The sequence below is a fragment of the Episyrphus balteatus genome, chromosome 1 (assembly GCF_945859705.1).
Source record: "Episyrphus balteatus chromosome 1, idEpiBalt1.1, whole genome shotgun sequence".
NCBI classification, from domain to species: Eukaryota; Metazoa; Arthropoda; class Insecta; order Diptera; family Syrphidae; genus Episyrphus; species Episyrphus balteatus.
The window spans coordinates 172,615,597-172,627,670 of NC_079134.1; the positions used below are offsets into that span (position 1 = coordinate 172,615,597).

The window sequence follows — 12,074 nt, forward strand, 5'->3', positions numbered from 1 at the left end:
TTTCATGGAGTGTGAATAAATTGAGCCTTAAAGGCTTTAATATAAATCTACATTAAATTTTAGCTGATTCTATTTTTTTTTTTGTATTTAAAAAACGTCGATGTACGATCTTGTAAATCTCCCACGACAATATACCTATATGATTTTCACATGGACCTATATAATACGTCCATTTATTTTCAGCTTCAACTTATCTAACAATTGACATTAATTTCAAGTTCTAACCTTAACAGCTAATTAACTCGACGGCCCTTCTCTTGAATTATTACTGAAAAGGTAGAACTGAAATTGACTGAAGCGTCGTATGAAACGGATGGGAACAGCGCTCGCAAACGCACTCGACGAATGAAAACTTATGAATAGTTCTGACTTAAAGTTTTAAAAATCTACTATATTTATATTATAAGGTACCAAATATTGTTTTTTAATTAACAAGTTAGGTATTCAAGTTTAATAATTTATTTGAAGTTACTCATGTAGACTCGTAAATTTGTTAAGAATCGCTTACGTAAGTATGTAAAACGGTACTCTGGCCTAGCTTTAACTTACTTTAAGTTGAATATTTCTGTGGCCATAAAACAATAACCGCTTAATCCGAGATACATAGGAACTAATTTTGTTAGTCTCACCAAAACGCTTTCCATTTCTTTGTATGCTGTTCTATCAGCTCAGATTTTTCTTAACTCGACTTAGGTTATTTTAGTCTATTAATTTATTTGTAGCAATTAAATTATATTAATTATAAGATCGCTCATTCCTTGTTTTCTTTCTAACTCGACTTGGGCGGTTATGGCTTCTGCCTCTAATACTGCTTTTAGTAGTGTGTAAGCATTATGCACAAGCATTCATGTATGTCAATTCTTTAAAAAAAATAACTTATGCATTGCCATGTAAAAGATAAATTTAGAATTGCAGCATCATCCTTATATAGCATCAATCTATTTTTGGTTGACTAAGACAAAAATCATAATTTCCTTTAAATTCAAAAGCACAATCTTGTTAAGTACTATTGTGACTCACAGGGGACTCACTGTTTTTTTTTTTTATGAAAACAAAATTACAAGTTGTTGTGAAAATATTCCAAGATTTCTCAATTGGCTATATTTTTTATAAAAACTAAAAATCTACAATTTTGATAAATTCAATATTTGAATTAAACAAATTCAACAAACGACAAGTGAAAAGTGATTCGAATGAGGAAGATCAATGGAATTCAAAATACCTACTTCCTTTCCTTGATGAACTTTCCTATAGAAAATTATGAAACCAAAAGCACCTGATCCAAGCATGTTAATTTAAAATCTAAAAATATCTGAAACTGGTTTGAATTGAATTAAATTCTTGTCTTGACCTACTCAACGATATGTCTGTTTTATCGCCGTTACTATGCAACATTCAAAAATCTATTTTAAGCTTTTTCAATCTATCAAAAACAAACAAACGATCTACTTGCGTCATGATAAAAGTTTGTTTGCACAATCAAATTCAACTTGTCAGTTAATTACATAGTTGATTTTGATTGAATTCATAAATACGAGATTTAGTTCATCGATACCATGCTTCATCTCATCAGAACCATTTAAAGAAATAAAAACTCTCAATTTGTCATACATTTTCTATAATTGCAATTCTATATTTTTGTGAACTCCGTTGAAACTCTATCAGTTTTTTTTTTTAAATCAAAAATAAAAATAAAACAAAGAGGTATAAAAGCATTCAGCTTAATTCCCTGATTCTTTGGATTAACAATTTTTTGTTTGTTTATATTTTAAAAAGAAAGAAAGAAAGTCACTAAACATGACTTTTCTTTAAGAAATTAGAGAAAGTAAAAGTAAAATTGAAAAAATAGAAAAAAAAGTAAAATCAACAAGTTTTTTAAAAAAAAATATTGGCAATAGTAAAAATGTTCAATTTAAAGGTACTCAGAAGAAGTTATTAACTAGATTAGATTTGTGGAAGACACAGATTGTAGAATGAGCTATCAACAAACTCCGAAGAGTGTTGCCAACGGATGTAGCCGCATTGGATTAATTCTTCAGCGGACTTTGGTCTGCCAACAAAATGAGGATCCTTAAAGAAAAAGAGTGATATTAGTCCAACAAAACCCAGAAATTACCTAAAGACTTACAATAACAAGAAAATAAGCTTGATTCCCACTTATATGCAGTCCAGCAATGCCCTTCGAAGAAGTATCCTCATCGCCACCCATCATCACCACGCCACCACCCTCCTCGAAGTATTGCTTCAAAATATTCGCGTACTTTTTCAGATCCTCCCTCTGAGGCACGTGCATTATCTTGCACGGAATGTCATACAACCCATCGATGACATAGAACACCTCCATGGCGCCAATCCATTCTCGAGACCCGAAGAACTCAAACGGTTTATCGCCAATGTCGACCAGCAACTGCTGGATCTCGAGAATGGACGGAACCACCGACTCACGGCCGTCCATTAGTTTGTCCTCTATCCACGAGCAGACGGACTGCAACGTGCGATAGGCACAACCCCAGCCAATGTCATTGTGACCGTCACAATTGTAGTGGAAGTATTTGAACTTGCCACGAGTTAGAAAAGTGCGGCCATTTTTGGTCGGGGGTTGGAGAGCAAAATGGACGTTCTCCAAGAGAGGATATGTGAAGTTAGGTTGCTTCACATTAAGATGGAGCGCCGTCGAATTGGCGCTGCATTTATCCGTTAGGATGATTGTTTGATTTGCATTAACGATGCTTAGCAAATGATCTTCATTTAATGAAGATGATTTGTCTTGTCGTCGTTGTTGTTCAATGCAAATGTCCATTCCCGGGATTTTTGGGTTAATTTTATGATTTTGCGTAAAAAGTTGTCACACACACGAAATATTTCAAATACAATTTCAAGTAGGTAGATTTTTTGTTTTTTTTTTCAAATAAAATATTTTTGGGGGCGGTTTTCTGAACTACATTATATTTGGGATGCTAGAAAGCGAATCTCAAATAAAATTAAATTTTCAGTGGATTTTGATAGATTTTTATTGGCGACGTTGTGCTTCCTTGGGATAGCAAAATTCCACGAATGAAATTATCTATATTCAGAGGAAAAATGTGAAGAAAGAAAAGTGACGAATTTTTTTTTTGTCTTGTGACATTTGTACAGCGGATGGTGCAAAATGTCATTTTAAATGTCAAAGTGTTTCGATTTGGAAATGTTCCGGTGTAAGGGCTAGTGATGAAACTTTAGGTGTGTTTTTTTGTGCAAAAAAACGACATCGAGATTTTTAAAATCAAAACAATTTATGTGTTAAAAACAACAAAAACTTTATCTGTATAGATTTTTGAAAAATCCAGATAATTATCCAGATTTTACTTTCTCTCGGTAAAAACAGTAGTGCCAAGGTACTTTATTTGTTGTGTTCATACAAAAATATCTGAAAATATTAACAAAAAAAAAAGCGGAGAAAACGAGGTTTGAAAAAAACTCTCATAGAAAAAAATAATCAAAAATTTGTTTGACATGGTTGCATTGAAATGTTAATATCTCGAGATATACTCAATTCACTTTTCAGATAAAAGTCTTAAATGGATCCTGATAAGATTGTTGAACAGATATGTATATAAAATTACCAAAGTTTTTTCGAAAAATTAGAAATAAAAATAAAAAAGTTTTCACATTTGATTTTTTAAAAATCGAAAAAAAAAATCAATATGGCTACCTTCAAACGCTTATAACACAAGAACGACGCAACTAATGTTAATGGTCATGGTCTTTAAATGTAGCTAAGAATATACAGATAATATTTGGTTTTTTGTGAAAAAAACAATTTTTTTGAATCAAACGTGGATGCCATGGCCATATGAAAATTTTTGTTTGCATCCAACATGGATGTAATGGCCTTCCCACCATTGTATATATATTTCTATAGTACTATCATGAAGTCGAATTTAGTATTAGTTCATGTCGCCACTTTGTGTTTTTTTCATACAAATTCTGCTTTTTCAAGTCACCACTAGAGTTCCTAAGATCGTTTCACTTCATGATAGTACTATGGAAATATATATACAATGCTTCCCACTTCGGAGTTAAAATAAAAAAAAAAAACAAAAGCAACATTTTTGACAGACAGCTGCCAAAGTATATGTACAGTGGTGCCAAATGTTTGCATGGATTTCAAAAATCTCGATGTCGTTTTTTTACACAAAATCTATATAGATAAACAAAAAAACACACCTTGATTATTTTTTTTTGGTTTATTAGGCTGTTTTCACACTACAGATAATTTCGCAAATTAGGTCAGTTCGTATTTCAAAATAAATTCATTTCCTATACGATTTGACATTTAAAATGAAATAATTTGTGAAGTTATCTCATTTAGGATGTATTGAAAATAGGCAGCTTTTCAAAAACCAAATGGGAATGTCAATATTTTTGCATGAAAAAAAGTGCGTGTACACGCGATTGAAGTTATAAGGGCCCAACCCATAGAATCCGTCACATCCGTTACGTGGACAGATTTAACTAACAGCTTGATAAAATACACACGTTCTTATGAGAACCGACCCATGAAACGCATCCGTCGAGTCGCCATGTATGGGTCGATTCTCATAAGAACGTGTGTATTTTATAGGGCTGCCCAACTAAAATTTCAGCTTCGTTTAAGGTATTACAAAAGCTACATTTCAGCTTCTTTTAAACTTTAGTAAGGTTGTTAGGCATGGAAAAAGGAGAACGTTATACAAGTTTGACCCTCTATAAGGATTTTAAACGAAGCTTTACCGAAGCTCTACCGAAGCTTTGAGATTTGACAGATAGCTTTGGAAGAGCTTATATAGCTTTTTATTACATGTCTTATCGAAATTAAAAAACAACTACAAAAATAAAAAAGAATTCTTTTTTAACTGGTTTTAAATCATGAATTTTATCTTTTGATCTGATAGTATATATAACAATCCATTAGTTTTTAGTGTATCTATTGATAATAATTTTAAAAGTATATAATTTTTTACCACACATAGGAATCGAACTTCGTACCTGCTTGGTGGTAGTCCACCACTCTACCCACTCGGCCATCCTACTATCATTGTATATATATTTCTATAGTACTATCAATCCATGAAAATACTTTAGCGACATCTTTTGGTAGATCTGCACTTCAATTTTCTGCATAAGGTTCAAACATAAAATAAACTAGCGATCCCTGCGGTGGCGACGCAAAACAGAAAATTCTACTTCATATATACAATGCCGTCTTTACCATAAGGGCACACGGGGCACGTGCCCAGGGCCCCCATTCTCAAGGGGGCCCCGAAGGAACGAACATTTCTCTCACTCATTTATTCTCAAAACATTTTTGTCGGGCAAATTATGTGGCGTTGTATGCGGACAAAATTTTAAATCCAAATGACCAAACCCAAATTCAATTTTCAAAAAAACAAGAAAAATATCTTTTTTTTCCACTGTAGGTAAGATTATTTATTAATAAAAACAATGATTTCTCTTCCATTATCTTTATCCTTAAATAATAATTTCGTTTGAAGTTTGCAAAATTGTCAAATTTGTAGTGTGTGTTAAAATCAGTGTAAAAATATGTGTAGATTCGTATTAAAAGACGAAAATAGAATCAATTCGTCGGCAAAAGAACATCAATACTTTTTAAGAAAAACTATTGCCGGCTCGTCGACAGTACATCAATGTTTTGGTTCAATGGAAAACGCCATGGTACAATGGTTGGCACCCCCACATTTTTTTTTAATTTGAATTGCGAATTGCTCTCGTATTTAAAGATTGACACATAAAATTCATTAAAAAGGTAACTTTAAAAAAAAAAATCATTTTTTTTTTAATCCAAAAATAATTTTTTTTTAAGTTATCTTAATTTTAATATCAGTTTAAACCTTTTTATGTAAAAAATTTCATTAAAATCGGTTGTGTCGTTTACGTTAAGAAACCGGTTCTATGGCAAGTAGGTAGGTACCGTCAAAAAAAAAAACAATTGTACTAATTTTACTTTCCCAAAGGCCCCCAAATTGTTGTGTGCCCAAGGGCCTCAGGATAGTTAAAGACGGCCCTGCATATATATACAATGCTACTATCCCTACTAACAATTTTGCTTCTATAATGCTTTACAGAAGCAACAATTGCATCTATAAAGCTTTATAGAACCAAAATTGTTTGTCGGGATATTCATTAATGAAATCAAAAACTTAATCAGTTCAAATAGCAAAAAAATGTCCGAGCTAAATTATTCAATGTCAAAACCAAAAAGTGTCCGAGCTAGATTATTTAATATCAAGACCAAAAATCAAATACAAAACTTGGTTATTTCTGTAAAGCTTCTATAAATTCATTAAACAGGCTTATAAGAAAAACAAGCTTTCTTCGTTTAAGTTTCTTTAATAGTATTTAAACAACTTATTAGAAGTTGTTAAACAAGTCCGAACTTCTATAAGCAATTAAATTCTGAAGCAAGCTCAATACAAGCTTTATAAAAAGTAGTTCCTGCGAGATTTCAATTTACAGAAGCTGTTGCTGTTGTGGTAGTTGGTCAGAGGATAAAACCCTTCGAAATCACTAGTTATAACGATTTTTCGAAAGGTGGCCGGAAACTGGAGACGGCCGAAAATAGGCAACTCTACCCTATGACACAGTTACTTAATTTTTTTTTCCTGATTTGTTTACTATTCACTAAAATATGGTATTTAATAGCGTTAATACATTTATGTATGTATTTAGTTGTTAAACAGCCCTATTGTGATGTGAGTTTCACGTGGAAATTTTTCCACCAGAATTTTTTCTTTTCACTAAAATTTTTTGTTTTTCACTAAAATTAAACTGAGACTTTTCCCCAATATTAACTATTGGGGAAAAGTGAAATTAAATTTTTCCGATTGGAATTTTGTTCACGTGAAACTCACAATAGCACTGAAAATATTTTCAATATGTATATTTTTTTTAATCTTTCTTGTAACTTCACAATTTCTTAAGACTAGGTGTTCCGGGGGGGTACATTCTATAAAAAACGAAACGAAAACGATCGTTCGTTTTTGAAAAACGAAAGAAAATTTGCGACAGATACAGAACAAATTCTTTCGTTTTTCAAGTTGTATGAATCAAACGTTTCGCACACACGAAATATTTGTTCGTTTTCGCCATACAGAATCTCACTCTGGGGTGAAGCTATTCGGCCTTATCACGAATTCCATTCGTATCAGAAATTTGCCCGAAAAAACAATCACGGAATCCATTCGTATTGGAAAATTTCATACAAATCACCACTACGATCGGATTTGATGATTGTTTTTTTCGGGAATCGTAGAAAAATTCCGATACGAATGAAATTCGTGGTAGGCGATTAAGTGAAGTGCATACGAACCAAAGAATTTGTTTTCGTTTTTGAAAACAAATGATCGTTTTCGTTTATTGACTCGAAATTTTTTCAAGCAACTTATTACAATTTTGGACTAAAAGAGCGCATGCACCGGAATGTTGAATCTAGCGTCTCTGAAACAAGGCTGCTAATTTTTGGAAATTGTAAGATTGAGGTATATGCAATTAGAAACAAATTGAAATTATGTTTGTAATATATACAAATTGCATAATTTCATATTAAATTAATTTGATCTTAAGGTCCCGAAATCAGGAAGAATTCAATTTCATATTAAAGCCTGGTACGCTGTTCGCGCTAAATTTTAGTCGAGATAAAATTCCCATACAAGTTATCGATAATAACCTTTTGGACTTTATCATTTTTACCAATGTATGTATCATTGCATATGCCCCGATATCTTGGAAAAAAAAAATAGATTTGGTATCTTTCTGAAGTTCAACCTCTCCCCCACATCCTCCCTATGGAAAATAGTCAAATAAAAAAAATAAGCCCATTTATTTTAAATCATGAATTTATTTCCTAAAATAAAATATATGTACAATACATTTTATTTTCTTCTATTAAAGTTTTATTTATTTTCTTTTTGTTAAACAATAAAAAAAATCTTCGACTAAGACAAAAAATAAAAAAAACAAGAACATTCGTATCAAGATTTCAAACATTTTCCATGCGCTTTTTTATGTAACAATTTATTTTTTTATTTTATTTTATTTTTTTTTTTTTTTTTTCATTTCTTTAAATCTTTAGCATTTTTTATATATATTTTTTTTATTTTCTTTAAGAAAAACGTAAGAAAATATTAATGATATTATATTTATAATAATAATTATTGTTTATTCATACATATACATAATATATCGATTTTTTTCTTTATTAACTAATTAGTTATATAACAAATCATTGCTTATTTTGGGGTTTTGTGTACGTTTCATTTTGTTGTTTAATTTATTTATTAGTTCTGTGTATTATATTCTTATTTTTATTTATGAAGATAAAATGTTAAATTTTAACTTTTATTTATGAGTTCGTAAGAATAAAATTTTAACGTCTTTCTTTTTTTTTTTAATTTAATTTAAATTTTATATATATATCGTCATTGTTAACTGTGGTAGTGTGTGGTGTTTTTTTCTTTATTTTTTTTTTTTTAATTTATTTTATTATTTATTGTGAGAAAATAGAAAAAATAGTATTTTTGCTTTTTGCCTAAATATTAAATTTGATTTTAGCATAAAAAATAAATATTTGTGTGACTGTAAAAAATATTTTTTTTTATAAACTTTATTTTTTCTTATTATTTTGGTGGTAAGGAAATATTGTTAATGGAAAAGTGATTTTTAATAATATTGTTTTGTGTTAAAATTTATTAAAGCTAGTCAAGGTTTATTTTTTGTCTTAACATGACTTAAGTTTTTTTTTTGTCAATTAAATTTTTGCTAAAGCGTTGGGTTTCTTATTAAATTTTGAAGAATACTTTAGGGATACAAAATTAAAAATAAATTCACTAGTAAAAATTCAAATTATTAAAAAAAAAAAACAAAATAAATAACGTTTAAGCTAATTTTGATTTAATTTCTAGTACAGGAAAGATAGACTTTTTCGTGGAACGAAATACAGGACGGCTGAATTTTTCAAATCTGAAAAAGGGGTATTAGAAAAGCTTAAGTCCTGGTTTTCGGGACGCCACCCCCCTGGCGAAATCCGCCATTTTGGAAAACGCGAATCACTCTATATCTCCAAAACTATGGGTCCTATTGAAATGGTTGTCAGACCAAAGTTCTTGGAAATTTAATTATCTTTTTCTTTGTAGTACATTATTTTTCTCAGCGGGCAATAGTTTTGAGGTTATGTTGTTTTAATTTATTTTTTTTTCGGTTTTCTTAAGATTATAACAATCCCAGTACTAGCTACATAATTTTTTAAACAGTAAAAGTTATAGACCATCAAATTTCCAATAATTTGGTATATTTTCAAAAGTCATGCGATGTATGAGTCGAAAGTTATTGAATTGAAAACTATAGTTTAAGTACAGGAAAGTTAGTAAAGAAATCAGGCATTTTGTGGAACGAATTAAAGGGAGGCTGATTTTTTCAAACCTGAAAGAAGGGTATTAGAAAAGCTTAAGTCCTGGTTTTCGGGACACCAACCCCCTGGCAAAATCCGCCATTTTTTAAAACGCGAATTGGTCTATATCTCCCAAACTATAGGCTTGATCGAATAAGTTACTGAACGAAAATTGTAGGTAATATAAATATCTTTTCTTGTGCATGCACTGTTTTTCAGAGAGGACAACACTTTTTAGGTTATGTTGTTTTATTTTTTATTTTTTCTGTTTTTTTAATTTTTCTCAGTCTCTATGATAGAAACATAATTTTGTAGCATCATTAAAGTTGTAGAACAACAAATTTACATTAATTTGGGATACTTTTGAAGATTATATGACTTTTCAAACCAAAGATACGGAACTTAAAGAGCAATCCCTCTCAATATTTTCAAAAAATATACTAATATGTTTTTGCATAAGGTATGAAAAAAAGGCTAAATCGGGTACCTAATGTAAAAGCAAGAAAAATATGATAAGAGGGGTAGTTATTAAGGTGGGTAATGGTAAAACTTACAATATTGAGGTACACATATTTTGTTTTAAGTCAAACATCATACTTTTATGATGCTAAAAAATAATGTTTCTATCTGTTTCTATCTTCTACTGAGAAAAATTAAAGAAAAAAAAAAACAGAAAAAAATAAAAAATTAAACAACATAACCTAAAAAGTGATATCCTCACTGAAAAACAGTGCATGCACAAGAAAAGATATTTATATTACCTACAATTTTGGTTCAGTAACTTATTCGGTCAAGCCAATAGTGTAGTAGATATAGACCAATTATCGTTTTTCAAAATGGCGGATTTCACCAGGTGGTTGGTGACCCGAAAACCAGGACTTTCGTTTTTTTACTATCCTTCTTTCAGATTTGAAAAAATCAGCCGTCCTGTACATCGTTCCACAAAATGCCTGTTTTTTTTACTAACTTTCCTGCACTAATATTATAGTTTTCAGATCAATAACTTTCGATTTATACATCGCATGACTTTCAAAAATATACCAAATTATTGGAAATTTGATGGTCTATAACTTTTACTGTTTAAAAAATTATGTAACTGATACCGGAATTGTTATAATCTTAAGAAAACCGAAAAAAAAATAAATTAAAACAACATAACCTGAAAACTATTGCCCGCTGAGAAAAATAATGTACTACAAAGAAAAAGATAATTAAATTTCCAAGAACTTTGGTCTGACAACCATTTCTATAGGACTCATAGTTTTGGAGATATAGAGTGATTCGCATTTTCCAAAATGGCGGATTTCGCCAGGGGGGTGGCGTCCCGAAAACCAGGACTTAAGCTTTTCTAATACCCCTTTTTCAGATTTGAAAAATTCAGCCGTCCTGTATTTCGTTCCACAAAATGCCTGTTTTTTTACTAACTTTCCTGTACTATTCGAGAATGATACAAATCAAATGAATGTAATCTGGATAAGAAGACACTTTAGAAAGAAAAAAAACATTCAGAAAAACTAAGAAAAAGATAACAAGTGAATGCGCTTAATGAGCACGTAAACTATTTTCAATATAAAGCGTTCGTAACGTTATGGATAAGACATATAAGACGTATAATAAGTACAAGTTTAGCTTTGCGAGGCTTATATCAAACAAAGCAGCCAGTCTTGATGAACAAATTATAGGCTTTTCAAAAACGGTTACGGGTATCTGCATTCACCTATTGGTAGCAGGTAATCATGCCTGATGAGCGAATCCTCAAAACCATCAGCCCGATTCTGTACAAAAACTATAGCGACATGGGTCGTTTGAAATATGTAACATAAAGCTATCAGACCTTCTGTTCCATGCCTTTGACGATCTGAATAGGAACCAGGGCTACCTTCGTGCCTCTTAAGTGGTTTTTTTTCCTCTTTTTTTTATCCAATCCACTTTTTTTTTTTAATTGCCTGGAAACTCCTCATTCTCATCCTCTTTTTGGGCTCTTTCTCCTACGAAGGTAGGCCTGATAGGAACACGGCAAAGTAATGTACTGTAATGTGACTCCTTCAATATCTTGAAAACATAGTGCGCAGTATCCAAGGTACTTTTCATTTTCATAAATAAAATCACACCATATGAGTTGTTTAAACCAGCAATAAAAAGAAACGCTCTTTCTCTTTCTATGCCAATTTCCTGCCCTGGCTAGGAATAGAGCACTTTTTCTGTGGAGTGAATTTTTCAGTGACATGGATAAGATCTTAGAATCAAAGATCAAGGGCTTGATCTCATTCCTCAATGCGACAAAGTGGTTTTAGGACAGCCTCCGGACACTGGGCTGGTCTTCTTATGTGCAAGAGCTAGTTTTCCGGGGACGGGACACCACCATTTGCCTAAGGATTATTTAAATTTTACAAATTCACTTATTACTTTTAGGTTTCATGAGTTTTGGCTGCTATTATCTGCTTCATCCAATAGCAGGTTCTCCCTTTTATCAACTGCATTTTATAGACTACAATTTGTATTAGCTCCTTTCATTTTCAAAACTAACAATTCAATTGCATTCAACGAGGAAGAACATTTTATTTGAAAGAGTTTTCACACTGGTCAATATTTTCGAAATTGATTTTTCTGAATTCGCTAAATCAAACTTTTTATGGCTGAGATCATAAGG

At 31.1% G+C, this 12,074-nt stretch overlaps 1 protein-coding gene across 1 annotated transcript; it reads right to left on the reverse strand.

Moving 5' to 3' along the window:
- Positions 1–1,882: 1,882 nt before the first annotated feature.
- On the reverse strand, positions 1,883–3,105 carry LOC129906271 (probable Ufm1-specific protease 1). Its single transcript, XM_055981987.1, has 2 exons — positions 2,129–3,105; positions 1,883–2,070 (listed from the first exon to the last, which is right to left on the reverse strand). The coding sequence occupies exons 1-2, from the start codon at positions 2,798–2,800 to the stop codon at positions 1,945–1,947; spliced, it is 798 nt and encodes a 265-aa protein (XP_055837962.1). The 5' UTR covers positions 2,801–3,105; the 3' UTR covers positions 1,883–1,944.
- Positions 3,106–12,074: the final 8,969 nt, after the last annotated feature.